The sequence below is a fragment of the Pongo pygmaeus genome, chromosome 1, assembly GCF_028885625.2.
Source record: "Pongo pygmaeus isolate AG05252 chromosome 1, NHGRI_mPonPyg2-v2.0_pri, whole genome shotgun sequence".
In the NCBI taxonomy this organism is placed as follows: domain Eukaryota; kingdom Metazoa; phylum Chordata; class Mammalia; order Primates; family Hominidae; genus Pongo; species Pongo pygmaeus.
In genome coordinates, this window is record NC_072373.2 from 66,505,550 (window position 1) to 66,525,399 (window position 19,850).

Consider the following 19,850-nt stretch of genomic DNA (forward strand, 5'->3'; position numbering starts at 1 on the left):
GAATCGCTTGAACCCAGGAGACAGAGGTTGCAGTGAGCTGAGGTCTCACCACTGCACTCCAGCCTGGGTGACAGAGTGAGACTCTGTCTAAAAAAAAATCATTAAGTTGGCAATTAAGCCCCAGTGCTGCCTCAGTCTGGGGCTGGATCCCTGCTTACTTCACAAGCAGTATCCCGGAGGGGCTGGCCATCGCTGGGTCTGAGCCCTCTCATCTGACTGTCATGTCTCACCTCCACGCCCACAAGGCACCTCCCTGCAGAGGGAGGCAGGGAAGACTGATTCTCGAGGGTTTGCAGCCTGGCAAGGATAACCTGGGCCACCACTTGACAAAGGCCTGGCTCAGATAATCCTTGTCACAATCCTTGAGGGTCCAAAGGAGGGTTTATTTTGTAGGTAACAATAAGAGCAAGACGCTGTACTGAGCATTGTACACATAAAACTTACCGAGCCTTTCTAGCAAAACTGTAAGCTCGTTACTATTGTTATTCCCATTTTACAGATGGGGAAGTTGAGGCACTGGGAGATCACATAACTTTCCTAAAGCCACACAGTTGCAAAGAGCTGAGGCTGGAATTAAACTCAGGCAGACTGGCACCAGCATCTCTTCTCATAAGCCTATGCCATGCTCCTCTCATTTTACAGAGGAGGAAACTGAAGCTCAGAAAAGTGTTTCACACCCAGGTTTTATCTGATTCAAGATCTAAGCACATGGTATGGCCAGGTCTGCCATGCTTCCTGAGCTATGATTTTTGGAAAGAAACAATAAGGAAAGAATATGAGAACAGAAACCAAGGGAAACTTCTTTCTGATGATGTTAGGGTGGACCCTTGGGAGTGCTACCAGGACACCTGGCAGACGACCTGCAGCGTGTTGGAACATCACCGGGACCTCATGAAGGTGAGCTGGGCCAAGCCTGGGGATGTGTGAACCACCAGGGTGCAGGGGCAGCAGGGGCTGGACCCACAGAAGCCAGGCAGGGAGAGGAGAGGGTGCTGCTGGCCTATCGACCTGCTTTCAGCCTCTTACTTCTCTGCCCATTTCGAGAGAGACCAGCCTGTGAACAGCATGAAGAACAATGAATGAGGAACCCCGAGTAGCACCAGGGGCTGTTCCCTGTCTTCCACCCTCTGTCTTGACCTCCCATTTGGGGTGTTGCTGCTGGGTATGGTGGGCAGCTTTTATCAGCTAGGAGCAAGTTCAAGGCGGGATGAAGGAGACCGCAGTGATAGGACTTCAGAAAGTAAGGGAGGAGGAGACTGGGCAACGAAAGGCAGGAGAAGAGAGGAGCACTTACGGGAGGTACAAGCAGCCAAGCCCCCTGCCCTGCCTGTGGGGGCCCCACTGCCCCCTTACTCCAGGACAGGCTGCTGTGGCTGAGGCACTTCACACCTGCCAGTCATTGTACCCCATTCCCACCCATTCCTCCTCACAAGAGCCCCACAGGCAGACGGTGTCTGATGCCTGTTTTATTAGTGGGTAAAAGGGATCACAGAGAGGAGTCCACATATCTGAGCACACACAGTGAGTCTTTGGTGAACACAGATAGGTGAGAGCTTCTGTATTCCCCATTGGGGCCTGGGGCCTGTGGCCGGGCTGCAGGGACTTCAGGGCTGGTTGCCAGGTTAGAATGGGCTCCATACCAGCCAGCAGCACTGGCCAGAGTGTGCAGAAAGCACCCTTCCCAGATCAGTGCCAACCCATCAACTCCACAGTGACAGGACAAAAAGCAATGCCACCTATGGCAAGAAGCCTGACCAACCAAGACAGCAAACAGTCAATTCTGCTCTCCTCCATGGACTCTGCAGCAGAGCCCTCCGCAGCCCCAGATAGCAGTCCACCTGGCACTGCCCTCCTACAGGGAGAGCCCCTGTCCCATCTGTGTCCTTGCTGCCAGAGGGCCTGTCACCACGTTCTTCCTGGGGAGCAGCCCCTGACCACCCCACACTCCACCAGCTGCAAAGCCAGGCTTTATTTTAACAGATGGGGAGCTTCAGAGCTCTGTCCTGGGGAGCCAAGGGCAAGTGAGGTAGAGAGGACCAGCTGGCTGTTCTCCATCTGTTGTTTTCTTCCCCACAGAATTGAAGAAAACTGATTTCCCTTCCCTTCAGCTTTCAGAACCCTTCTCACATATCCTGACCCTTCTGGTCCCCTTCAAAGGAGGCTGACTTGGGGCCACACTGACTTGCTCCTCTGTGCTGGTCTCCACAATAGCAGTAGTAAAAGACACTGCGTAAGAGTGTATCAGTCAGGATAGGCAAAGATGTGCTGTGGTGACAAACATGCCTAAAAGCTCAGTGACTTCACACAAGTTTATTTCTCACACTACATGTCACCTGGGGAGTCCCTGCGGGTCTGTGCTCTTTCTGGTCACACAGAAGCCTCAGGCTCCATGACAGAAGGGAGGAATGGGGACCTTGCAGGCATTCCTCAGGGCTGGCCATACTGGCCAGAAAGCCTGGCTATCATTTGTTGTCTAAATGCCCGGGCTTCCTGAACTCTCCCTGTGTTACTCATGCCCTGGGTATAAGTCTGGGCCAGAGAAGCTCCGCCAGGAGCCCCAGCTGTTGCAGTGATGGGCAGAGGCTGGCAAAGAATGTAGGTCACTGCCAGCCCCCCTGCCTTGGAGCAAGAGCTTGGAGCTGCTTCCTAAGAACTCTCAGCCTTCAAACTCCTAGCAAGCATGAGGCAGGTGTTCCCGGCGTGGAGAGTAGGCCTGCCGCAGAGATAGATGCATGACTTAACAGGTGACTTGGGACAACTCTCCAATGTCAAGGCCTCTGAGAATGCAGGAGCTCATGGGGGCTGACGAGGGCAGGATCAGGGAATGCAGCCAGCCATTTTCTACTTCTCAGAGGTAGAACAAGTCAAATGGGACCCACAGTGCAGCAAGAGGAAGAAGCTCCTCAGCTACCAGGCCAATCAGGAAATAGGAATGCAGTGTTTTCTTTTCTGTTGGTGAAATAATAAATGGAGGCAGACCATCCCTTCCACCCCACCAGCCACAGCTGGGTGAAGAAGCCCACCAAAAGGTGAGAAGATCCCATGGTGCCCACCCCAGCTGGCTCCCAGATGTGGTCAGATGTGACCTCCTCTGATCAGGAGTCTTACAAAGGTGACAGGTTACCCCACAAGACAAATGCCTGCCCTTCTAGGGCTCAGAAGGACTCGTACACTGCTCTGCCCACAGGACGGCCTGTGGAAGAGATGCCCAGAAGATCACCCCAGCCTTGGGCCTGGGGGTCCCCTGGCAGCAGAACCCGAATCCAGAAAGGGTAGCATGCAGGAGTGGGTAGTGGGTACCCAGGCAGCTGGCTTTTGGAAACGAAGAAATCTTGAATAAGCAGTGGCCCTTGAACAGATTGGGAATTCGTCCTTTGTTTCTCTGTTGCCCAACAGCTACTCTCCCCGTCACCTTGGCCCAGTGGGGTTGCTTCTGGGTCAGCTGTGAGGAATGCTGCCTTATCAGCTCTGTGTTTTCTGCAGCACTGGTGAGGAGTAGCCTGGCAGATAACTCAGGACAATGGATAATACACACAGAATTTCCGCTTGGCTCTGGCATGTGTATTCACACTGAGCAGACGAGAGAGTGCTCAGAACCCACCCACCCTGCTTCCCGCAGCACAAACACATCCTGTGCTGCCTGGCACCGCTCTCCCTCTTGCTTGGCTGTGTTACTGACAGCTCTGGCCTGAAGAGGCCGCAGGTGGTGATCGTGCCTTGTGTTTGTATGACCTTTCTCAAGCTTACAGAGCCCTTTTGCAGACATGATCTCATTTGAGCCCCATGAAGCATTTGGGGAGGGCAGATATTCATGTTACACAGAAGGTTCCAGCATCGCCTGCTGCTGACGGAGCTCCTGCCATGTGTCAGGCACCCCATAGGCACTTTGCATATGCTCGCTTGTGTGACCCAACCACAATTAAAAAAGACAGATATGTGGTTAGACTCCCGATTTGAGGTTCAGGAGCGATGAAGTAACTGTCCAAGGTCACATAGCTAGAAGGAGGCAGAGCCCAAATTTGGACCCAGGACCCATTATAACACCACATCTCATGCTTCTCCCACTGAGCTGCTCCTGCCAGCCTAGTGACCACGTGATGCAGATGGGTCTAGAACCCATCCCCAGGGCTCTTCCTCAGCTCTGGGTGGCCTCTCCATGATGGACAAGCAGATGACCACTTGGAGATAACTTTGAAACGATTCTCAAGGTCACATGACTAATAACACTCTTCTCTCTCTCCCTAGAGGGTGACTGGCTGCATCCTCTCCAATGTCAACACACCTTCCATGACACCTGTGATCGGACAGCCACAAAACGAGACCCCCCAGCCCATTTACCAGAACAGCAACGTGCCCACCAAGCCCACTGCAGGTAGGGGAACACTGATGTGTGGTTCTCAAACCTCAGAATCATGTGGTGGGCTTGTTAAGTTAGTGACTGCTGAGATCCACCCAGAACTTGATTCAGTAGGTCTGGGAGGGGAAAGAAGACTTGTATTTTTAATAAGGTGCTGCTAATGCTGCTAGTCCAGAGACAATACTTGAGGACCCTGAATACTGAGCATAAGAGCAAACCACTCACAATCAGAGAGAGGCAGGTGGTGGTGTGCACTCTTCTCCTGCATTTAAATATAAACATAGGGCTGGGCCTGGTGGCTCACGCCTGTAATCCCAGCACTTTGGGAGGCTGAGGTGGGTGGATGGCTTGAGCCCAGGAGTTTGAGAGTAGCCTGGGCAACATGACAAAACCCCACCTGTACAAAATAATAATAATAATAATAATAACAACAACAAAAATTAACCAGGCATGGTGGCACACACCTGTAGTCCCAGCTACTCAGAAGGCTGAGGTGGGAGGATCTCTTGAGCCCAGGAGGAGGAGGTTGCAGGGACTGGGGGACTGTGCCACTGCACTCCAGCCTGGGAGACAGAGTGAGACCTTGTCTCAAAAGAAATACATAAATTTTGAGAAATAATTGTGTTAACTGGGAATTGAATACACAAAATGGAGCATTTTTCTCTGCCTCTTCTAGGGAGGTTGAGGATCTTGCCAAAGGTCACACAGTGAGGAAGAAGCAGGGCCATGAGTCACACCCAGGAGGTCTGCACCCAGAATCCCCACACTCTTAGCCACCAATCCAGTGACAGAGAGCACCAACACATACTCCAAACCTAGGACTATGTGCCCAAATGATGCTCGTGCTTTACCTGCATTCTTATTTAATGCAGTAATACTGTGATATAGACATTATGTTCTCATTTCAAATAGAATACAGATTCAGAGAAGAAAAGTGATTTACTGATTTGTCACACAGCTCAAAAGTAGAAGAGCTAGAATTCATATCCAGTACTGTCAGGCTCCAAGGTCCATGCTCTAAAATTTTCTTCCAAGCCAACTCCAAGAGACAGATGCTGATATTACTTTTCAAGCCTGCAGACCATAAGCTATTATGTTATTCGTCTATTATAAACAGGGTAATTCACCAAGAAGAGTCAGAATTTCACAGTTTGCATACAGCTACATGTGGGGGGCTCAGAAAATTTTTCTGGATTGGAGCCCAGAGGGATAATTGAAAACCAGATCCCTCTCAGCCAAATAGGATGTCTGATGATTCTGAAGACCATCTGCATGGGAAGGAATGACTTAGCCCAGCAGAAATGGTTCCAAACATGTACTTTGCTGAGTCTCCTTGGATGTGGGTGTAGCTGCCCAGTGGGAGGAGCAGCTAAGGATAGGCTTGGGACAAAGCTGGGGAAGAAATGTTCATGATATAGAAAATGAAAGAAGCCAGCAGCCTATATGCTCTTTAAATGGAAAATCTGATCCACTTTATGTAGACGTACCTGCATAATACACATTTAAAACATGAAAGAAAATAAATAATATGCCAACAGGTTGGCAGTAGTTATCTCTTGTGGTGGGATTATGGGTGCTTTAAGTTTTCCTCTTTATATTTTCCCTCTTCTATATTTTCCAAGTTTTCAACAATGAAATAAACATAACCAGAAAATGGCTTCCAGTCTAGGGCTCACAATGTGTGTGCCTCAGACTGTGAGTGAGAAGAAAGAATTTGTGCTGTCATATTTCTGTTCTTTCTCTCTACCCTCCTGCTACCTCCTGCTCCCCACTCCTGCCCTGTCCATGCACCCTGATGTTTACAGCGGCCCCAGTGCCGGGCCGACATGAGTGCCAGTTGTGAGTGGTTCTCTCCCCCTCTGTCCCTGTCTGTCTTGCTCTCTCCCATAGCCAAGATCTTGGGGAAGGTGGGAGAAAGCCTCAGCCGGATCTGCTGTGTCCGCCCGCCGGTGGAGCGCTTCACCTTTGTAGGTGAGGAACCAAGGAACTTGATTCCAAGTCTTATCTCTTTTCTTTCTCTCCTCCCTTCATTCCTTCAGCAAAGATCCTCAAGCACATTCCCCTCACCGCAAATTCCTGTGATTGTGTGTGCGCATACACCGTATTCCCCCACACAGGCATTGCACACACAAGGGCACATCAAAGACTCAGTCTTTCACATCCTCCTGTGGGTGCTTGCTACATTCCACTATGTGAAAAAGTTCTGCACCCCCAGAGTGCTTGTTCTTTAAACCAGGTAATCCCTTAGGAGAGCCAGCCACCTCTTGTGACCCCGAAAGCCATCTCCCTAGGTTGTAAGGATGTTGCTCTTGTGGCCAGCCTCCCTCAAATACAGAAACAGAAGGCGCTCAGCATGAGCGTGTGTGTGTTCGTCATTGGCTCCCCAGCCAGGCTGTCTCATTCTGAAAGTCCCAGCAACGTGAAGTGCCGCTCCTGGAGCGGGAGGAGAGCTTCCTGTCCATTTTATGCCTGACCGTGCTCTCCATTCAGCCTCCTCAGGTGTCACTTGTGCAGGGTGGCACACCACCCCCCTACTTGCACCCACCCCACCCCATCCCAATAACTCCTGCTGAGGCCCTCAGGCAGACTGTGTGTTGGGTACCAGGAAGCCTGTTCCCTAATGCCCTACCTTCCTTCTTTCCTCCTTAGATGAGAATGCCAATCTGGGCACGGTGATGCGGTATGAAGAGATTGGTGAGTGGGACTGCGAAAGTGGGGAAAATGGGGACATTTTGAGCCCCCTGCCTTCACGACAGGCAGCATGGGGAGCAGAGAAACTTGAAAACCCAGGGACTGTTTTGCAGCAGGGTCTCCTCTCGGAAGAGGGATCGTTCCCAGGCTAAGATTGCATTCCTAGTTAGCTCCCTTTAACATCTCTTAACTGGACTCCAGCCAACTCCCAAGAGATAGGACTGGATCCTTTGGTGATTTTTCCTTCAGAGCCTCCCCTCCCTCCTCTAAAAAACATGAAAGTTGAGCTTTGGCACCAGCTGGAAAGACCCTTCTTTTGAGCACAGACACTGCACACAAATGAGGCAGATGAGCACCCCCACCTTCCTCATTCAGTGCTCGTAGAAGAAGAAAAGGAGAGGGGACTGAAAGCCACCTCCACACCTCCCTGGCAGCCTTGGGCAGAGGGTAAGGCACTTCACTGTCTGTGTGAGGGCTGCCTGCCCAACCCAATACCAGAGCAGGCCAGGGCGAGCCCGAGCCAGTGGAGGGCGGTTACACAGCTGTCAGGGTGGGAAGGAGTTGATGACCCCTACAAGCAAGTTGAGAAGCAGACAGGAACACTGAAATCTTCCCAGGGTTTCAGAATGATGGGAGACGCAGGTGTCTGAAGCTGGGGAAAGGGCAGGGAGACACCAGAATAGAGCTAGAGCTGGCACAGGTACCAGGGGACAAGAAGGGTCAGTGACATCAGGAATGCCTGGAGCTCTAGGCAAGGCAGCCTGGTGTCCACACCCTCAATCTTCAACTTCCAGCTGAAAAGATCCTCCAAGCATCCCTTCCTGGTACTTTTCTCTCCAAGGACTGGAAGTCAGGGCTCCCACTGCAATCCTGAGAGGCAGGGTTTGTCCTGAGCACTTGGTTCTTCCTGCAGACCCAGCAGATGTGATGTCATTTCAAGGGGCTTCTCTGGGTCTCATCCTCTCATCTGAGGTGCAGTGGTGTCCCTGAATCAGCTCAGTTGGTTTCCTACAACCATTTGTAAAGTTTTCAGGAATTTTGTGAACCAGTTTTAAATAGAGCCATTACTAAAAATTAAGTTGTATTAACTTAAATTTAATTAAAAACAAAAGGAATGAATACTCAAAACCCCTCACTTCTTAATTATTTTACTAATTTTAATATCCTTTATTGACCAGCAAGTCACTCTCTGAAGGCCACAGGAAGGAGCACCCGCCTTCCTGGTTGCTCCCCAAAACAGGCAGGAGCATTTGGCTCTAGGTTCTCCAGTCCCAGAACACCCAACAGGCAAGGAAGGGAGTGAAGGTGCTTGGGCTGGGCTGAAAGCTCCTGCACTCCACTTCCCTGCAGTTCCAGCCTGGCCACCACTGCTGCCTTCCCACGCAGTCTCCTTGGCCAGCAGAGCTCCGAGCAGCCTTAGGACTTCTCATTGTATTCCAATGTGTATTTCTCTTTCCTTAGTCCAGAGATGTATTGTGGCAAGCTTGAGTCATGGCCTTGCTTGCCTTCCCAGCGCCCGGGGCAGGTGGATCAGGCACTCCCCACCCTGACTCAACGAGTCCCCTCCGGGAGAGGACAGTGGTGATCAGTATTGCACAGCGTACTGCTGTGTTCACTTCTATTAGCTCACGGCTACCTCGGGAGGGGCAGGGGCCTCTGCTTACTCTTCTTGCTCCGTAGCAGTTCTGGAATTGTGGTGAGCCAGCCGCCAGGGACCAAAAATGCAGCTGGGGAGTGACCTCTCACCTCCGGCTTCCCTGAGGCTCTGCCTGTCCCCTTCCACATCCCCTGTGCTCGCTGAGAGGGAGGGTCTACCTGCATGTGACGGAGAAGGGACAGTGGGGGGTGGAGAATGGAGAACACTTAGGTTCCGAGAAAGGACAGCTCAGCAGCCACAGCTGTCAGATTGGGCTCAGGTCCTGGCATGGTCCAGGTGGTGGCTGCGTGCAGTGGAAACTGGGATGGGCTGCAGGGCCCGGGCTTCACATAGCCCAGATTCCTGGGAGGGGAGTGTGGACAGAGAGTGTGCATTCTGGCTCGTGGCCCTGGATCAGGGTGACCTGGGGAAGGAGGCCAGCCCAGAGGAGCTGGAAGGGAGCTACGCTGTCTCCCGACTCCTGTGATGTGTGAGGTGCTGGGGCTCACATGTCCCCTTTTTTGATATTTCCTTGCACACTAAATGAGGAGGAAAAGCCATTTTCTCCTAGCTCCATTAGCATCTGTTGACCCTATTTACATGCTCCTAACAGCTGACTGCTCATCGGCGCTGCCCTAGGCCACAGGCTGGCGGGCTGGAAACTTGCCTTAGCCTCATACGACAAACTGGGAGAAGTCACTGCTGCCCTCCAGTGGCCACATGTGGGATCTCAAGCCCTGCTGGGGCCGCTTGTCTGTGACTTAAATGTTTGCGCTGGTCCTGCAAGAAAGGGTGGCAGAGACCGCACTCTTGAACTCTTTGTGCTTTGGCTTAAAAAATAAAAGTCCCATATTATATTTGATTGGGATAGTGTTTCCCTGGCTTGGGAATAGGAAAGAGATTTATTTTCATGGCTGTAAGCAGGGTTTTTTAACCTTGGCACTAATTGACATTTGGGAACAGATGTGTTGGGGAGGGGGGCTTCCCTGTGCATTGTAGGATGTTTAGCAGCATTCCTAGCCTCCACCCACTAGATGCCAGTAGCATGCCACCTTCCCCCTCCAGTCCTGACATCCAAAAATGTCCAGACATTGCCCAATGTCCCCTGGCAATTGCAAAATTGCCCTCAGTTGAGAACCACTGATGTAGAGAAAGCTGAGGGCCAGCACATTCCCTGTTGACATGACCATCTAATTCAGGGCTGTCCAATCTTTTGGCTTCCCTGGGCAACAATGGAAGAGGAAGAATTATCTTGGACCACACATAAAATACACTAACACTAACAATAGCTGATGAGCAAAAAAAAAAAAAAAAATCGCCAAAAAAAAAAAATCTCATAATGTTTTAAGAAAGTTTACATGCCGGGTGTAGTGGCTCATGCCTGTAATCCCAGCACTTTGGGAGGCCACGGTGGGCAGATCACTTGAGGTCAGGAGTTTGAGACCTGCCTGGCCAACATGGTGAAACCCCCTCTCTACTAAAAATACAAAAATTAGCCAGGTGTGGTGGCAGGCACCTGTAATCCCAGCTACTTGGGAGGCTGAGTCAAGAGAATTGCTGGAACCTAAAAGGCGGAGGTTGCAGTGAGCCAAGATCGTGTCACTGCACTCCAGCCTGGGTGACAGAGGGAGACTCTGTCTCCAAAAAAAAGGAAGTTTACAAATTTATGTTAGACTGCATTCAAAGCCACCCTGGGCCACATGTGGCCTATGAACCATGGGTTGGACAAGCTTGATCTAACTGAACTTATAGGCAGTCAGAATTACAGAGACGTGCCCTTTCAACAGAGAACCCTGGGCGGCTCCAAGTGGGCCTGAGCAACAACAGAATCCCAGAAATAAGCCCAGTCTGGCTCCTGCCAGCAATACCAAGCGTGGTTCCTCTCCACAGTTGGGGAGTTGGGCCAGAAATCCTATGGTGCAACACAGAGGCGCCACTGACTCAGGCAAACATTCTCCCCAGTGACCCCATGCTGCAGGAGCAGAGGCCACGATAGTCACCACAGCCCTCCCAGATTGCCCGGAAGGCAGCCTGCGGGATCTCTGTTGTCAGCTCATCTGTTGCCTTACCCATTCAACATGCCTGAGCACCTACTGTATGCCAGTGACTCTGCCAGACCCTGGGGCTGTAAAGATAAAGCAAAATCCCTGCACACAAACAGATCATTAGACTAAGGTATGTTGGAGAGGAGAGAAGACAGATGCAGGAATATTTCATAGTTACAATCCAGTCCTCAGTGGGGCTCCCTTAGGTGGGAAGGCTGCCCTGACCCTGGGACCATGAGATGCTGGCATTGCTCACCATTGGCCCAGTAGCCTCCCCGCTGCTTCAGGAGTCCCACCTAGCGACTCATTCCACAGCAGGGGACAGCTTACCACCTGAAAGCCCTCGTCAGGCCCCAGAACTAGCTACAGAGTCTAAGGCAGGCAGGGCTGCCCACAGCTTCTCTCATCTCTCGCCTGGGCCTCAGGGCCCCAGGGCCTGTGCTGGCAGCTGTCTCTGGAAGGCTGGTGGTGCCCTCAGTGCAGACCTGCGTCACTGTTTCAGACAAGATGCCCAACAGCCTCGGCCTCTTGATGAGAAGGCCTGGAACGCCTGGGAGCCATGCTGTGCTCCACTCTGAGCCACATCCTGGGTGAGGACTCTCCTCATGGTGTTCTCAGAATGTTGTTCCCCACTGCTCAGTTTTAATAAGTGAGTCAGTTTGCTGCCTGTTTTAAACAACAATGGGCCTCACTGGGATAATTCAGAGTGAGCTTAATGAGGAAAGAAAAAAACTGACAAGCAGGAAGTGCGCCTGGGTGCCAGAAAAAGTATGGGCACTGGGAGGGGCCTCAGCCTTGTTTCTCAAGCCCTTTGCTGGGGACAGTGGCCATGTGACACATTTTATACACTCAGCTACCTCCAGGTACACTCAATGTCCCCTCACACCCCCTCCCATGTCAGGGAGACAAATTCCAGACAATGCACAGTAGCAGAGAATCCAAACTCGTTTGTGTTTGAGCTTGACAGGGAGCAAGAGAGAGTACCTCAGACCTTAGACAAGATGTGTAGCTGGCTCAGCCACAGTTACAATAATGAACCATCCTGGTTTAGCCCTGAAAGATCCATGTCCTGGGAAAGCCAGGGCAGTCGATCACCCTCTATGCCCTACTCTCCTTGCATGAGTAATTCCTCCCACAGGGGATGAGGGTGGTCTAGAAATGAGCCCGAGGGAGAGGTGAGCAGGGGTTTCTGCTCTGCACACACTAGGGGCAGAGGCACCTGGGATAACTGGGCCCCACATCCCCAAAGGTGGGAGAGTTATGTATTCACCAGGGGAAGAAGGCTGAGGGTCCAATGCTTCCCAGGCCTCCACTTACTCCCTTTGCAAACTTTGCTCCCCTTCCTCAGAGCTGCGGATCCTGCTGCTGTGTGGTAGTGACCTGCTGGAGTCCTTCTGCATCCCAGGGCTCTGGAACGAGGCAGATGTGAGTAGCAAGGTTATCGCCCAGCACCCAGCTGGGACTGGGAGGGATGGGAAGGGTGCATTTGATTTTGGCCTCCTGTCTTTACTTCTGAGCTCCTAAGAGGACAGTCCATTCACATCACTATGGTAGAAAATTCTCACCTACCCCTAAGCTTTATCTCCTACTGCATTTTTACACTTACTCCTCCTCAAGCTTGCTCCAGTAAAGCCCCTGGGAAAAAAGCAAGCTGAGTCATACGGTATCTGGCACTAAATAGTCCTGGGGTATGCATGTGTTGCCGGTGGGGAGAAGGAAGGGAGAAAAAAAAAATCTTTGCCCTTTTGAGATTATTGTGTGCTTTGTTTTCCTTTGATTCCTTTTGAAGAGGTGGTAAATACCACCCTGGAATCCCCTCAACAAGAGAAAATTGGTCCAGAGGGGAGAAGTTCATGGCAAGAAGTCAGCAGGATCTTTGGCAATTGACTTGGCATTGAGGGAACCAGGAGGTTAAACTTACACCACTTAGGAGGTCAATGACACCTTTTGTTGACAGATCTGACTGTGATGATCTCAAACCAGCTCACCCATAAATTACTCTCACTCTTCACACATACGTTCATTCTTATTCCTTCATTAATTCATTCATCTGGTAGCCTGAGCTCGTGCTAGCTCCCAACCCCATAGCTCTAAGCACATTGAATTCCCAAGGCAGCAATTCTAGACATAGCGCTTTTTGATTAACTTGCTGTGTGACTCTGGACCTGCCTCAGTTATTTATTTATTTTTTAATCTGTAAAATCTATAGAATGTTATCTACAGGATTCTGAGATTTTAAAGAAACATTGTACTATACAATCTTTGCCCCCAAGTAATAGGTGGCATAACATACACATATGAAATATGTTCGTGTACATTTATGTGTCTCTGGCCAGAGAGAGAGGTAGGACAGAGGCAGGACAGGGTCAGGCTCAAGATTCAAGCTCTACTCCAACACAGCTCATGACAAAATATATTCCTTTTTTTTTTTTTTTGAGACGGAGTCACTCTGTCACTCAGGCTGGAGTGCAGTGGTGTGATCTCGGCTCACTGCAACCTCTGCCTCCCAGGTTCAAGCGTCACTGCAACCTCTGCCTCCCAGGTTCAAGCGATTCTTCTGCTTCAGCCTCCCGGGCACCTGGAATTACAGGCACCCGCCACCACGCCCAGCTAATTTTTGTATTTTTAGTAGAGACAGAGTTTTGCCATGTTGACCAGGCTGGTCTCGAACCCCTGACCTCAGGTGATCTGCCTGCCTCGGCCTCCCAACGTGCTGGGATTACAGGCGTGAGGCACTGTTCTCTTCCAACAAAATATATTCTAAGCTTCAGTTTTTTCCATCCCTGAAATGAGCCTAATAATAGTACCTACGTCCCATGGGTTCGGAAGGCTTAAATAGTATTGTTTTGAAAGTGCCTAGCCCCAGCACCTGACACACAGTCAGGCTCAGCAAAGATAATAAGTGAATTTACCTAAATAGACACACAGATACACACAAAGCTATGCAAGGTGAAAGGCATAAATGCTAGCATGCTGTGGGATAACCACGATGGGAGGGAAAGTTTCTGGGAAGTAAAGTATACTGTGTGAAATATACAGTCCTCTCCACCCTGGAACCATTTCCTACAGGTGAAATTTTAAACCTCCTTTCAGTTCTAAATTAAGTGGCTTAATTAGCTTTTGCTTTCCTCGCTAATTCACAAGGAGCTGTGAAAGTCAAAAGTAATTCAGGCAAAGTGCTGTACAAGAGCTCATCAAAGCTCTTTCAAGAATCCAGGCGAATCTGGGCAATTGCCTGGGGCCCCATTTTATTGCGGAGGCCTGGGCCGTCCTGGAGGAATTTAGAGGGACGAGGTCAGCAGCTGTGGCACAGCCTGGAGTGCTGTGGAGCAGGAATCCCTGGGGGCTATTTACTAAGTGTGATGGGTGAGGAGCCTCCTCTCAAGGGCAGAGCCAGGCTTCCTGGAGCGTGAAACTTACACAATTTGGGGCCTTGCTGCAGGCCAATCCCTCTCTTCTCCTCCCAGTTAGATTGCTGACTTACATTGCCGGTCCTCTAACTTCTCTCCAAAATGGCTGGTCTTGGTGTTGTCAGATACCAACATTATAGGACCAGGGAGAAGAGCCCCAGGCCTCTCCTTTTCTGATTGGTCCCTGGTGCTGAGACCAGGTTGGTTGGTTAAGACGGAAAATCTGAGAAACCAGTAGCTGTTGATTTACCAGGGATGTGACAGCAGAGGAGGAGTGAACTCACTGGGTCAAATACGTTCCTAGTTGACCACTTGGCATGTCCCAGCCCCAACCCTCTTCCCTTTCTGGATTCCCCAGGGAGATCATAGACTTTCTGTCCCACCTGGGTGATTGTGGAAGAAGGGGAGGGATTCTCCTATCCCATTTCCAATCCCCATCTGAGATGGATGACTTTGGAACATCCCCTGGAAGCCAGGGACAGGTGAGATAATGAACCAACAGCAAGATCAGGTGACCAACTAGTCCCCATTTCTGCAAGACTTACCTGGTTTTAAAACTGAAATACTAGGCCGGGCGCATATTACACCTGTAATCCCAGCACTTTGGGAGGCCGAGGCAGATGGATCACGAGGTCAGGAGATTGAGACCATCCTGGCTAACACAGTGAAACCCCATCTCTACTAAAAATACAAAAAATTAGCTGGGCGTGGTGGCATGTGCCTGTAGTCCCAGCTACTTGGGAGGCTGAGGCAGGAGAGTTGCTTGAACCCGGGAGGCAGAGATTGCAGTGAGCTGAGATCACGCCATTGCACTCCAGCCTGGGTGACAGAGCAAGCCTCTGTCTAAAAAAAAATAAATAAATAAAATAATAAAATAAAATAAAATAAAATATAAAATAAAATAATAAAATAAATAAAAAAATAAAAATAAGGAAATGCTCATATCCTGGGATCTCCCTCAGTCCCGGGTTAGCCACCCTGGAGTCCCAGGACATCCATCCTAGCTATGCTCAGAGGGTACCACGTCCCAGGCCAGCAGGGACCCCACATCTAACTTGTCCAGGGTGGTGAGAAATCCGGTCCCCTGCAGAGGCAGCAGAAGGATTTGGGTGAAGCAGACCCTCAAGCTTGCTCCAGAGGGCTTTCTAGAGCCTGGAGCAGACCTGCTTCCCCACCCTGCCAGCCAACTGCTCAGTCCCCTGCCTCAACCCACAGCTGATCTATGAGGTCCTTAAAATCATTGAGTCTGAGACAGGGGGAAAAATTTCAAGAAGCTGTTTCCTCACATAATAAGTGTGAATTTCAGTCTATGACAGAGGTGTGCCAGAAATATCATGTTAATGTATTTAAATCAAATTAACATTCCACTCCAAATCCCTATCCCACAGGGATGGTGGTAATTTTAGTCTCAGCCATTAATAATTAGCAGACCTGAAAGGCTCTTGCACACCCCGAACATGAGGACAGGCCTTCAATCTCAGTTCACCATGGTCACTACAGACATCTTCCCTGTCCAAGCCTTTGTGGTCCCTTGAAGTCAAAGGTGCCCTGCTCCTCACCCACCTGGGGCATGAACTCCCGGCTGAGTCTGGAGGCCTCGTGCTGGGCCCCGTTGTGATCACCAGGCCTCTTCTCCTCTGAGGCTTTGCCCCTACTGTGCTGTCCAGGAGAGAGGAGGAGTGGGCTCCACAGACCTCTAGCCTCTTCCTATTGTAGGGAAAGTTGGTGGGAGGACAGCAGAACCTCTTCTTTGTTCTTTCTATCCCCAAGTCATCTTCCCTATTTTCTCTCCCCTCTTCAGGACATCTAATGAAACGTCTTTTTTTTTTTTCTTGTTTTTTTTAGAGACAAGGTCTCACTATGTTGCCCAGGCTGGTCTCAAACTCCTGAGCCCAAGTAATCCTCCCACCTCAGCCTCCCGAAGTGCTAGGATTACAAACCTGAGCCACTGCACTAGGTTCAAAATTTCTTCGGTGAGTTTAAAGGCATTGACTTCAGGCCAGGCGTGGTGACTCACGCCTGTAATCCCAGCACTTTGGGAGGCCGAGGCAGGTGGATCACCTGAGGTCAAGAGTTCGAGACCACCCTGGCCAACATGGTGAAACCCCATCTCTACTAAAAATACAAAAAATTAGCTGGGCGTGGTGGCGGGCACCTGTAATCCCAGCTACTTGGGAAGCTGAGACAGGAGAATCACTTGAACCCGGGAGGCAGAGGTTGCAGTGGGCAGAGATCGCGCCATTGCACTCCAGCCTGGGTGACAGAGCAAGACTCTGTCTAAATAAATGAATAAATAAATAACAAATAAATAAATAAAATAAAGTTATTGACTTCAAAGCATTCTGGTTTTGTCCTGCAAATTCCTCCTGTAAAAGATCTGGCTGGCTGCTAGAAATAGAGCTGGCCAGCCAGGCACAGTGGCTCACACCTGTAATCCCAGCGCTTTGGGAGGCTGAAGTGGGTGGATCACTTGAGGTCAGGAGTTTGAGACAAGCCTGGCCAACATGGTGAAACCCCATCTTTACCAAAAGTACAAAAATCAGCCAGGTGTGGTGGTGCATGCCTGTAATCTCAGCAACTCCAGTGGCTAAGGCAGGAGAATTGCATGAACCCAGGAGATGGAGGTTGCAGTGAGTCAAGATTGCGCCACTGTACTCTAGCCTGGGTGACAAGACTCCAAAAAGCAAAAAAGCAAGAAAGAAGGGAGGGTGGGAGGAAGGGAAGGAAAGAAGAAGGAAGGAAGGAAGGAAGGAAGGAAGGGAGGGAGGGAGGGAGGGAGGGAGGGGAAAGAAAGAAAGGAAAGAAAGAGAGAAAGAGAAAGAGAGAAAAAGAAAGAAAAGAAAGAAAGAAAGGGAGGAAGGAAGGAAGGAAGGGAAGAAAGAAAGAAAAGAAAGAGAAAGAAAGAAAGAAAGAAAGAAAGAAAGAAAGAAAGAAAGAAAGAAAGAAAGAAAGAAAGAAGAAAGAAAGAAAGAAAAAGAAAAATAGAGCTGGCAGAGGAGGGTGTAGGGAGCACAAAACTACTTAGCACCTCAGTAAATTAGTCCACTGCCCTTATTTGGGGAAGGTTGGATCTCAAGTTCTGGAAAAGGAACATCTTTCATGAGTGGGTACAGAATGAGCCCTGCTTATTGTACCAGCAAGTTCTACCATCTGGGGTTTGCCTGGAAACCGCCCGTTTTAGGAATTTCAGTTCCTAACCATGAGACTCTTGGAAGTGAGATATGTGAGACCTGCTTCTGTTTCAGGTTTCATTCATTTGCCCATTCATTCATCCCTTTCTCAGAGCACATTTCTCTTTATTACCTGGTGCCCCGAGTGATACTTGTTGACCACAGACCTTTGCTTGGAAAGCATGAGGCCAAAACCCTGAAATCTGCTGTTAAAAGAACAACTTCAGCCGAATTAAATTTAAAAGAGTTTAATTGAGCAATGAACAATTCATGAATCAGGCGGCATCCCATGCCAGAGTAGGCTCTCAGACTCCAGCGCAGCCATGTGGTACAAATTTTATGGACAGAAAAAGGAAGGTGATGTACAGAAAATAGAAGTGAAGTACAGAAACAGCCTTATTTGAACACAGTTCGAACAGCTGGCTACATTTGATTGGCCAAAACTTGGTAATTGGCACAAATGTAAGCTAAAGCCTGTTTACACCTCCACTTGTTATAGTTCACCATGTACACAAAGAAACCTTCAGGCCAAACTTAAAATATGCAGGGAGGCAGCTTTAGGCTAAACTTGATTTAACACTGCCCATGACTGGGGACAGAAGGGCAGGAGGGAGACCAAAGCTTTTTCTTGGAAATGTCCTAGGCCCCGGCCCTGCACTCCAGCCTCTCATACTTTCTCCAGATTATCTTCAGAAACAAGGCAGGAGGGAAGCCACTGGTTCAAACGGGTCTGGGGAGAAAGCTTGAAGGGGCTGTGGAGCAGCCTGGCCTCCAGCCAGACTGGAACCAGCTGAGACCATCTGTTGGACAGCAGGACTGCCAAGGCCTCCTCCAGCACCAACAGGCACTCTCTACTGAGTCAGTTTTGCTCTTTCTTTCACTTTGGATTCTTGAACCAAAGCTCTCCATCCAGAAATCTAATTACATGACTAATGGGATGACCCCATCCCCACCCCAAACACATCCCTTGTGGCATTTCCCATTAGGCACAAAGATCCATTAGCCCACAGCAAATTCTGACCTTCTCTGACCAGTGACACACCCTTCCCCTTACATTCCGTGGAGAAAAAATTCCATACATAGTCATCGAGTTTCTCTCAAGTGTAATAGAACAGAGTTGCTGTATGGGAAATCAAGATCCAGACTTCTGGACCATCCTCGGAGATCAGAACCCAGCTCCTGCCACCCCACTGCATTCCTGAGTTCTTTATTAGAGAACCTGTCTCTCCCAGGAGACCTGTTCCTTTGCTTTGCTGCATCCTGACACTAGCATCAATGCCGGCATCCAGGCATGGATCAGGGACTGTGGGAAGCCAAGGCCAAAGGCTACAGGGTCAACCATGGGCAGATTTGTGAAGCAGAAGGCATTTGCACTCACCCCCTCCCCAAAACAAAACCCGTTGTGTAGGGATCTGATGCTGCCAGCTGCTTTGTCCATCACTGTGCCCAGCAGGCAAATTAATTCTGATTCAAGGCTGGGTGCGGTGGCTCATGACTGTAATCCCAGCATTTTGGGAAGCTGAGGCAGGTGGATCACCTAAGGTCAGGAGTTCAAAACCAGCCTGACCAACATGGTGAAACCCCATCTCTACTACAAATACAAAAATTACCTAGGCATGGTGGCAGGCTCCTGTAATCCCAGCTACTCAGGAGGCTGAGGCAGGAGAATTGCTTGAACCCGGGAGGTGCAGGTTGAAGGGAGCCGAGAGAGCGCCACTGCACTTCAGCCTGGGTGACAAGAGTGAAACACCGTCTCAAAAAAAAAAAAAAGAAAAAAGAAAAAAAAATTCTGATTCAAGCATTCCTTTCTTCAATCAATCTTTCAACAAATGCTTATTAAGTGCCCAGGATAAACGTAGCATGTATTTATCCTTGAGGCACTTGCAGTCTAAAAATAGCTTACTTTTCATTATAATATTTCTTTATACTATATTAAATATAAAACATGAAAAGTTCAGAAGAGTTCCTGAACCTAGTAAACATTCCATAAATGTTGGCCGTTATTCACTTGTTTTAAAATATTTATTGTGCACCCAGCCATGTGAGAAAACAAAGTAGACAAAGTACCTGGCCATACACTTTACTTTCTGTGGGAGGGGGTGGCCCTTGAGCTGGGCTTTGAATTGTGAGCAGGACTGGATTAAGTAGGTGGAAAGAGAAGAGCTTTTTAAGGAAGGAAGAGGATATAAAAGATTCGGTGGGGGGAACAAGACCTTTGGGGAGATGGTTCTGTTTGGTTGAAATAGGTGGATCCTGGTATTTATTTGGGAAGGTATTAACTTTTGAGCAAGCAGCAAAATCATTAAGTTTAATGATTACATGTATTAGCTGCTCTCAAGAGTATTTGCATTTCAAATGAGCAAGAGTCAATATTTAACCCAAAAGAGTAAAAACTTGGGGATGGAACATCAGCCACCAGAGATGGCCACTGAGGGAATTGTTTTATCTTTTTTTCTTTTTGCACTCCTCAAAGCCCAGCATTCCACAGGCTGGTTCTAATTGGCTGTATCCTACATTTTTCCAGCCAACCAGCCATGGGCT

At 49.5% G+C, this 19,850-nt stretch overlaps 1 protein-coding gene across 1 annotated transcript in view; it reads left to right on the forward strand.

The window, feature by feature from the left end:
* Window positions 1-19,850, forward strand: part of NMNAT2 (nicotinamide nucleotide adenylyltransferase 2) — a 176,004-nt gene that overhangs the window by 133,252 nt on the left and 22,902 nt on the right. The window contains exons 4-8 of the mRNA XM_054443448.2: window positions 819-897; window positions 4,246-4,372; window positions 6,248-6,328; window positions 7,007-7,051; window positions 12,078-12,154. Coding sequence (XP_054299423.1) covers window positions 819-897; window positions 4,246-4,372; window positions 6,248-6,328; window positions 7,007-7,051; window positions 12,078-12,154 — 409 coding nt within the window. The remainder of the gene's footprint in view (window positions 1-818; window positions 898-4,245; window positions 4,373-6,247; window positions 6,329-7,006; window positions 7,052-12,077; window positions 12,155-19,850) is intronic.